The 10,408-nt window shown below is 30.4% G+C and overlaps 2 protein-coding genes across 3 annotated transcripts; both read right to left on the minus strand.

The window, feature by feature from the left end:
• Positions 1-791: 791 nt before the first annotated feature.
• LOC133669293 (protein METHYLENE BLUE SENSITIVITY 1) lies at positions 792-1,439 on the minus strand. The gene has a single exon (XM_062089375.1). It carries the CDS (start codon positions 1,320-1,322, stop codon positions 1,008-1,010), a length of 315 nt encoding a protein of 104 aa, XP_061945359.1. The 5' UTR covers positions 1,323-1,439; the 3' UTR covers positions 792-1,007.
• A 4,836-nt stretch (positions 1,440-6,275) lies between these two features.
• Positions 6,276-8,830, minus strand: LOC133669372 (tyrosine-protein phosphatase DSP3). 2 transcript variants are annotated; one of them, XM_062089474.1, is made up of 6 exons: positions 8,466-8,830; positions 7,989-8,148; positions 7,806-7,899; positions 7,665-7,725; positions 7,535-7,578; positions 6,276-6,689 (listed from the first exon to the last, which is right to left on the minus strand). In XM_062089474.1, the coding sequence occupies exons 2-6, from the start codon at positions 8,138-8,140 to the stop codon at positions 6,432-6,434; spliced, it is 609 nt and encodes a 202-aa protein (XP_061945458.1). In that variant the 5' UTR covers positions 8,141-8,148; positions 8,466-8,830; the 3' UTR covers positions 6,276-6,431. The 2 variants fall into 2 exon arrangements, with proteins under 2 accessions (XP_061945458.1, XP_061945457.1); XM_062089473.1 differs by lacking the exon at positions 8,466-8,830 and having other exon boundaries at positions 7,989-8,446.
• Between the last annotated feature and the right edge of the window lie 1,578 nt (positions 8,831-10,408).

A 10,408-nucleotide genomic window follows, 5' to 3' on the forward strand; every position in this document is an offset into this window, starting at 1 on the left:
AGAAAGCTCATACGCAACTCCACAATGAGTGATCAGGAACTAAACTAAGAAAAAAAGAAAAAAAGACACAAACTCATGACCCAATGAGCACAGTTTTGGACATGTTACATTTACAAGGTTGAACAATGAAAGGAATAATCTCAATAGCAGAAAGCACTTAAGTTGGTATTGGACTTACCTTTCCACATTTGCAATGAATCAAAACTGGATGATCCCGCACAACTGGAAACAGCATAGCAGAGCAGAAGACGTGCATATTTAAGATATATAACTAGGAAAAGAAGGAGAGGTAGATGGAGGAGGCATTCAAAATAAATAGAAGTTTTCTCTTACCAATTTAAGACTTTATGAGCCTCCATCCGTGATAGCATTCGTCTGAATTTCTGAATTGAAATAGAAGTTCTCTTACTATGGACGATGCAAATGATAATTAAGATATCACTATTAAAATATACAAATGGTGCTTTTGTCAATCATTCATTCTACTTATAACAAGGAAAGGATCTTGAAAACAAAAATGATAAGCTAGCCCTCTTGCCTTCGATTCCAAACTGGAAGAGCTTACTACTATGAGCATCAAGAAAGCCAGTATTATCTTAAGGATAAGACTCATGAAATAAGTATCTGCTCAAATGTCAAATAAAAACTACTAATTTTAGGGTTCCAAGTGGAGGGTTGAGGGAACATTGTCAGCAAACAGCTATAACAGAACATTATATACAAACAGCAATATCATCATCATCATCAAATAGTATAGCAAACAAAACAAAACCGAAAAGAGCGGCAACAAATTTAAAAAACACCCATTAACATAACCACGTGATAATCATATCTCTAATATACATTCCACAAACCATCGGAATTTTTGTTTTTTTTTCCGCAATACCTTCATCATCAAAAACATAACAACAACATCATCTAAACACCACAAACATACCCAGGAATAAAAATAGAGAACCAGAAAAAGAAAAGGACACGATTAATAATATTATTTCTTGTAATTAACTTCACTTCTTGAGGCTGCCTCTAACACCAGGACGAGATTTGGAAGAATCAGCAGCGGAACTAGCATGACGATTAACAAGCTTGTCTTCCTCAAAAGGGATTTTTGGGTGTCGAGCATCATGATGGATCTGCATAGTTTTAATATCAGGAGCTGTCGTCTTGCAGTGCGGACACTCGTATTTGGCATGACCTCCTTTCTCTTGTCCTGTCCTGTCTGCGACCCCTGCTTTCCCTCCCCCTCTGTTTGTTGTCGCCGCATCTAATTTTGCAGCGAGCTCCTTCGCCGTGTGCTTCTTTGGCTTTGCCTTTCCAGTCATAATTTACTCGCTTTGATTTGCTTTCTTGCAAAAACCCTAGAGGAAGAGGGGCTTCGCTTATTAATTGAGAAGGGGAGGCTGGCTTGTAATCCTTGTATTAGATGCCTGCGTTCCTTCTTTGTTTATATATACAGTCAGTAAGGCTTATCCGCAGCTCTTTAGGGTTGTCAGTGTTACGGTATGTTTAGGTTCGGATGCCTTTGCCTACGTGCTGCGTTTTCACTGGTTGGAGGCTTTGTTGATTTTTAGGGTTTAGGCTGGCAGAGTGTTAGTTTGGCTTGGAGATATGGTAATTTTAAAAAATATATATATAATTTTTTAAAAATATAAATAATACACTAAAAACTAAAAATTCATGTTTTTTATGTTTTTAATTTTAATTAGAATTTAATGGAATTAAAACTAAATTATTAATTATGTTATCTGAAAAAAGCGATCACACATTGTTGATAAATAATTTGATTATTATTAAATCAAACTTATCATCTTCTTTTTTTCTTAAACCTTGACAAGTGTTAGAGAGGAGATAAAAAATTACAATAATACCAATAAATTTGACTGATTAATAGTTTCATCAAAACATGAAATAAGGATACTTGTGCTCAATAATAGCTCATAAATATTCTATTTTATCTATTCTACTTTTCGTTTCAATATTTAAAAACAATTATTAAAATTTTCAAATTATGAATATTAAATTTATAAATCATTATCGAACTTTTTAAATGATCACATGTGATTTTAAAGAACTAAATATTTTCTAAATTATAAATGTTAAATATTTGAAATAGGAATTGCTTCACAAACCAAGATTTTATCATTTACCCTTAATATATTATTAGATTATTATTTTTAAATTTAATATTTTTCAGTTATTGATAAAAAAAAATTATCAAACGCATATATTTTATTGAATGATAACTAATTTTTAAATCTTTAACATCATGATCTATTTTAAAATATCACATGTAATTTTCATAAAGAGCCAAATAAAATTCAGAATGTACATATTGAGTTGAAAAATACTTAAAAAAAATAAATTATCATTAAGGAATTATTTTCAAATACAAATCCCAAGAAAGAGATTCCTTGGATAAGTGGATAAATTTCATTTCTTTTAAATGCTTAAATTAATAATTTTATTTCATGTAAATTGAATATAGAATTGATTCCTTCTCATCTCATGAATCCAATACTTATTCTACTCAAATCAATAAATAAAATCTTTCTTTTAAAGCAAACTCGAATATTAATTTCTCACTTAAATAAGTTAATGAATTCCTTCACCCCAAATACTACCATACCATGGTGGGTCTCTCCTCTTGGAAGGGGCCGGTTAGCCTGCTATCATTGAAAAGTAATGCATAAACAATTGTATAACTTGAAGAACAAGAACTTAAAAATAAAATTTGAACAGAGAATAGTAAAACATAATAAAACTTTACTGATTAAGAATTTAGAAGATAAGAATAAATAAAATTATTATTAAAACAAAAGCTAAAAGATTCCAGTCTCTTATTATTCATACACTCACATTTCACTGTATATTTGCATATAAAAATAATTATTTTTTATTTCACAATTTAAATTTTATAACATATTTTCAAGAGTAATATGATATTTTTCACGGGCATAATTGCTATTACAAGATTGAATGGGGTAGAGAAGTCTTTTAACTTTTTATTTGTATGGTATAATATCTAAAATATCATCAAAAGTTAAGTTTTCTTAACTGTTAGAATAGAGGCGTATTCGGTTTTTTCTTCTTCTTGGCACAATGCAACTAAAGCACCCATTGAATTAAAAAAATCTATAGCTAGAACCGAGGAGCTTTTTCGATCTTTTTGTTAATATCATATGAGATCATAAGCATTTATATATTTGCATAAATTAAATTAAAAAAAATAGAGAAAAGTTGTTGGTCTGTGTAGCGCACATGCTAATATGTGGAAGGCGTTCATGCTCTTTGGACAGCGTAAGTGACTTCTCGCAACTGCCAAAAAAACTTGACCACCATCTCTTCTAAAGGATAACACCGAGGCACATCAACTTAGATGACACATGTAGGCTATATCACAGTAGTTAGGTGGCAGTTAGTTTATTTTTCCTCTCTTTTTTTATCTGTCTCTTCTCCTTGAAAAACATGTTAGTCCAACCAAAATTATGAGTAGTCCTCTATTTTTTTTTTCTTTTTTTATTTTAATTATGGCTCTCATTTTTTTAATTCCTCTTTATTTGTTTTGGGTTTTTTATTTTATTTTATCCATTAGCATTTTGTCCTATTTGTTATTTATATCAAATTTATTCTTTTGATTGTTATTTTAAAAATATAAATGTTTTCAATCTCATCCCTAATCATTTGATTTTTTGACCCTTATTCTTTTAATTATTTTTTTCTTGGTTCCTTCATTGAAATTGACATTTTTTCAATTTTATCCTTCAACATTTAATTTGTTTAGAATCGGACTTTATTAATTATTTTTTGCAGTGATCTCAGTCTCATGATCGGATTATGAGTATGAAATTTTAACTCAAATCAATATCAATATTTTTTATATATATTTTTATCACCAATTTTATTTTTTGATTTTATCATTCAATAATAAATTTATTAAAGATTAAACATCTTTTTTTATGACGATATCTTGACCTTGTGGTTCGAGTCATACATTTACATTATTTTATAATTTTTTATTTTTATATCAAATTTATTTTTTATTTTTTTAATTATTTTTTTACAAGTTTGTCATATCGACTTAGATTGGGTCGGGAACCTTTTTATTTTTCAATTTCTTTTTTGGAATTAAGATCTATAACTTAGTCATGAAATTTTTTTTTACTCTAAAACTTGTTGGCAGAATTTTAACATTCTTTTTTAGGTTAAGAAAGAAATCAACTCTAGTATTTTCTATATTCTCTAGAAAATTAATTGTTTCTTCCTGTATTCTAGACTTTAATTTATAATGTTGAGGACCCTTATAAAATAGAAAATAAAATCAATCAACTAATATAAAATATTGGAAGATCCTTTTGATTATTTTCTCTTAAATTAGAATGGTCAATTTCTTCGGTTTTTTAATTTTGTAAGATCTCTTCTTTTCCTTTTTTCACTTAAATGAGATATATAATTGGTGATTATTTAGATATCTTTATTAAATATTTTAATGTAGCTCAAGTCAACTATAATCTTTTTAGTTTCCCTTGAATCTCTACTTTTTATGAAAAATATATGACCATGTAATCAATAAAAAAATCTGAAAAATCTAAATGAAATATTTATTTAAATTAATATTATGTTATTTATGATATGAAAATATTATTTTTTAATGCTTATCACAATACTCCGAACCATCCCTTTACTAGTTATCCGAGCAAAGAGAAACAAAGAAGGAAACATAGCATGTGATTGACCAAAATTGAAGAGTCATGAGATCACGCAATAATGAATTAGCACAAAAAAAATACTGAGTCATCTTAATTATAACTCAAAGATATGTAAAAACTCTCATCAAGAAGATGAAAGGCTCAAATCTCAATGGGCTAAATTCTCCTCTAGTTTCTTGCTTGTCCATTCTTTTTTTTTTAATTAACATAGATATCTGAACTAGCTTATACACACCCGACTAATTCCACAAACCATGAAATTAACGACCATATAAGCCTATAATGGTTATCATATTAACAATCATAGAGCTCGAACCTGAGACCACAGAAAAAACAAACTTCTTAGTCTTAATCTTTTACCACTGGTGGGTTTGAAAAGAATATTTTATATTCCAAGTGCTCAAAATGCAATATTTAAACTTACATGAATCCGAGTAACAAACTCAACCTGTTTAGGAACACGGTGCAAACCATGTTTTTAAAAAAATTAATTTTTTTTTTGCTAAAATTTAATATGGTTTGTATGTTTTGGATTGTTTTGATGTGCTGATGTCAAAAATAATTTTTTAAAAATAAAAAAATATCATTAACATATATTTTAGCACGAAATATTATTTGAAAAACAATCGCTACCACAAACATACTCTCTCAAAACTAAGCACTAACTTAACTTAACTTCCAAGAGTAAGAAGCTCAAAATGCCGCTTACAATTTAACAATGATTGGTTTTCTGCTTAAAGAAATAAAAAGCTCATGTCTTTAATAGAAACGATTTAACACTTTCAAAGTGAAGAAATGATGCAATCGGAGCAAAAGGTAAAAGAATGATCTCTTCACTATAGGTGAGGGCACTAGCTAGTCTTCTTAGGGGGGAAACTAATAGTCTTCTTAGGAGCAAAAGGACATATTAATATTAAAATAATCATTTGTTATCATCAAAATTAGAAACAAGGTTTACACTTGCACAAATAAAAACTTTAAAAAGTAATTACAGCTATAATTACTAGATTTTGATGATAGCAAGGTTTATACTTAATGTTTTTATTAGTGTGTATATGCATGCTCTCTCCTGCAATGAAACAAAAACTCTTCCATTAATGGAATGAAGTGTAGGTGATAAGTTTTTTATTTTATAAAAGAGAATAATAAGAGTTTTTTTTTTTCCCAAAAAGACAATAAATTTCAAAATTTTGTTTAATTCATGATGTCTTCATTTCGGATTCTTCAAACTACATAAAATCAAACAAGTATCTCTACCAATAAATTTAAAAAAACACCATTTCAAACGTGTTTTCAAAATATATTTATAACAAATTTCATTTAAATTTGAATTTAAGACATTTGTAAACTTCAGCGTCAAATGACCACGCCATTATGTATAAACCATAAGGAAAACAGTCAGATAACTTTGAACTTGTTCTTTAATATTGTAAAGATCCTAGTAAAATCTGTTCATTAGTAGTATGGTACATTGGAACTTGTCTCCCGCAAATGATTCTATCTTTCACAGTTGCATGTGTAAGAAAATATTGAAAAATTGGAAGAATAAAAAAAGTGCGCAGGAAAACATGGTACAAATAGATGTTTCAAGAAAAATCTGTATAGATGTAATCCGGCATCCTAAAGCATGCAACTGGTGTTTTTTAAGAAAGCTCATACGCAACTCCGCAATGAGTGATCAGGAACCAAAAAAAAAAAAAACACAAGGATCCTCTCAGAGCTCTTTTAAATGGACTTTATTTTTGGCTTCTGTATACTCTCTTCCTGGTAAAGTAACCTCCTCTTGTTTGAACCATATCCTTGATACTGGTATATGATGCTGTACAGACACTGCCTCAGGCACATTACTTCGAAGGTCTCAATAAACCTCAAGTCAGTGGCCCTCCACTTCACCCCAGCAAAACGCTGGTATTCCTCGAAAACTGAAGACAGGCACCAAGTTTGCAGTTTTCTAAAGCAACCCACGAGACAACCTGTCCGATGCTGCATCGAAGGGAATAGATGGTGAGAATCTCTAAGATTAACAACCGCAAGTGAAGGTAAACAACTAGGACGAGCATTTCAAGGACGGTCTTAAAGGCTATAAGACATCTAGGCTACAGGATCTGACCTGAACCCATCATTAGCTTGTTTTTTCACAGCATATTGAGTTCTTATTTTGGAAAGAATAAGGATTTATTGAAAAATGAAAAGGAGAATAAATGGCAGTAATGTTGTTGAAAATTGGAAAAAGGTAAACGGACATCATAAATATATGAAACAGCACATCTGAACTTCATAACGGCTCTTCATTTCACCTAATTAAATGTTCATACTGGGATTTTTTTTATTTTTTATTTTTTTTTAAAAGAGAAGATTACGCCTTCTTCCGGGAGAATTAACTTAGTTTTCAGAGCCATTGGAGCCAGAACTGTTGCAAGTATGTAAGCAACACAAGTCAAACTAGCATGAAGGTGAAATGGTGTATGCCAATGGAAAGCAGCTTCACAAGGAGAAAAGAGGGAGGCAGACATGTATGAGATGAAGAAAAAAGAAATCAAATCATTTGAATATCAAAGGGAAATTCCTATGAAGATGAAAACCTTCAGCGCCCAAAAAATAACAACGAGAAAAAACAAGGTGCGATTAATTGAAATTGTTCTTTAATATATTTAACTCCATTTGATTGAATAATAATAATAGTAATAAAAGCAGCAGAAGAATGCATATGACTAGACTAGTGGCGGCAGAGGAAGGGAACAAAGATTTGGATAATATGGGGGGGCTACATTTACATTGTTAAACAATCTCAATTGAAAAAAAAAAAGGTAGGATGGAATTGGACTAACCTTTCCACGTTTGCAATGAATCAGAACTGGATGATTCCTCACGTCTGGAATCAGCAGAGCAGATATGAGGCATTCAGATGTATACAATTGTAGAGTTGAAGATTGAAATAAATAGATTTTAAGTAGTTACCGATTAACACTTTAAGAGCCCCCGTTATAGTATGGTTGGGAATCGACGTAGAAGACGACTCCTGCAAGTTAGTATCTCAGTATCACCATGACAGTTTATCAAGTTTCTTCTTGGAAACAAATACCATCATCATAAACTCACCGTTTTGCCTTCTATTCCAAACTGGAAAAGCTTAATATCATGAGCATCAACAAAGTCCATATTCTCTTGTGGATAAGCCTCTGGACACAAGTATCTGCTCAAAATCCCATATCGATCATAAATTAATTATTTTCTATGATATTTGAAAAAACAAAAAAAACACAATGGAAGGCATAATAATACATGATTGATCGAAGATTTAGGGTTTCAAGGAAACCGAAATTGGAGGGTTGAGGGAGGCCAGATCTGAAAATGCCGTCTTCTACCATGGAGAAATTGGTTGGCGGTACCAAAACGTCGTCGTTCTCCTCAACATCCACTATCATCATGCACATTCCTTCCTCTTTTTGTTTACAAGAGAAAAAAACAAACACAGAATCAAATCAGAGGAAAAGAAAGGAAAGACTGGGTGTCTTGTTTTATTTTATATTCAATCTAAAACAAGAACGCAGGCTTTCTTCAAGCAACGGGCTTCTTCTTCTCTCTTCTCTCTCTCTCTCTCTCTCTCGAGACAGATAGAGATAGGAGTTGCTGCTGCTGCCGATGTTAAAGAGGCTACGAGAGAAACGGGGGGTTTTTTGGATAATGCTGATAACATTGTACCATATATAAATAAAAAAAAAGGGAAAGAGGGAGGAGCCACTGCTAGGCGGCTTTTACCTGGACTTTGAATTAAATTGATAGAGATCCCCTAGCCATCACTTTCCGTCGACGATTATAATTTATACCCTTTGAATCAGTCTCTCTTTATTATATATTTATTGGGTTATTTAGCCTGCCCTGTTGTCCCTCCTCCTCCACCTCCTCCTCCTCCTCCTCCTCCTCTCGATACGCTTTTATTACTTTACTGTTTTTAATTTCATCCTACTTTCATTTAAAAACAAATCCTATATTTCAATAAATGCTAAAATATGTGTTGTTTGGATTTAAAAGACTGATTTTTCATACAAACAGTAACACTGCTACATTACATGTTTGCCTGGGATTTTCCTATAAGATTTTGTTTGTATTACATTAATTAAATAATGAAATTGAAGCAGGGGACTGGTACAGTTTAAAGAGGTATGAATGTCTTCAACCAATCTTTAAAGATAATTAAGGTATTTAATATAATTAATAAAGATAATTAACAGTTGTATTAAAAGTTGAAGATCAAAATCAATATAATGTAGCTTTTAAAAATTAGCTGTAAAACCATGTGCGGAATGGGTTGTGATGTTGACTTTTAACTGTTACCAAACACTTCAGGATTTTGCTTTTGGATGAAAAGCCACGTCAGCTTAAAAAAAAAGCCAAAAGCTATGATTCCATGAACAGGCACTTAATATGATAAACGAGGTATCATTGTGGATTTGCACTGCTATTCATTTTTTTGGTCCCTCTTATCTTTTTTATCCTTCATTTTTCTTATTTTATCCTATTAAATTAATTTAAAATTTAACTTTTTATTTGTTTTGATTGGTTTGGTATTAGCTACTTGAGCTCTCGGTAAACAAATTTAATTCTAGATTTGACAAAATTATAAATAATTTTATTGATTTAAAACAATTAAAATCACGGGACCAGATCTTAACAATAGACAAATATTCAGTTCTTTTTTTTCTTGTACGAATTAGGAACTAAATTGTACAAGCAAGGAAAATATTCAGTCCCTTTTTTCTTTTAGATCACTCAATTTTTTAATTTTAAATTTGATCCTTTCATATTCATATTGAGTTTATTTGGAATTGAAATAACAATTTTTTTTGACACACAATTGATGCTCATTCTTGTAAAGTTAAATTCAATTCTATCAATCTAAAACAATTAAGGATTGAGGGATTAAAATTTGAAAAAAAAAATGTCAAGGACTAGAGTGAACAGGTAGTGAAAAAGTGGTTGATGCAAATAATACACGTTAAGGAAGTTTATGCGCTCTCTTGGGTCTGCAGACCTGCGCGCCTGGATCTGGAGACCCGCGCTTGGGATCTGCCTAGGTCTGCTGACCCACGCCTGAAGTCTGCAGGCTCTCGCATGAGTTTTAGACCCACACTCCGCGGTCTGGCTTTAAAAGAGGGTTAAAGCTCTTAAACTTGTCATTGCAGCCATATCTACTTAGGTCATACAAGTTTAATATTATTATTATTTAAAAAAATTATTATTTGTATTATAAATATTATTATTTTTATTATAATTAATATTGTTAATATAATAATTAATAAATTTTTTAAAAAATATTATTAATATTGTAAAACAACCATAGATTTAATTTGAAGGGTAAAATTATTATTATTATTATTATTATTATTATTATTATTAAATTTAAAAAAACAATATTATTACTATAGAAGAAAAATCATAAATTTTATTTGAAGAAACTAAAAAATATAAAAACTTGAGTCAGACAAGTTTAATATTATAAATATTATTAAATTCATTAATATTATTAAAGTTGAAATAAATATTATTACTATTGAAAAAAACATAGATTTGATTTGATTGATAAAATCAATTAATATTGTTGTTGTTGCTGTTGTTTTTGTTGTTGTTATTTTTATTAACTTGGGTCTGATATCTCCTTCTTGATCTAAGAAACTTGGAGATGGAAAGGAGCGTCTGACTCA

The sequence above is a fragment of the Populus nigra genome, chromosome 12 (genome assembly GCF_951802175.1).
Source record: "Populus nigra chromosome 12, ddPopNigr1.1, whole genome shotgun sequence".
Classification (NCBI taxonomy): Eukaryota; Viridiplantae; Streptophyta; class Magnoliopsida; order Malpighiales; family Salicaceae; genus Populus; species Populus nigra.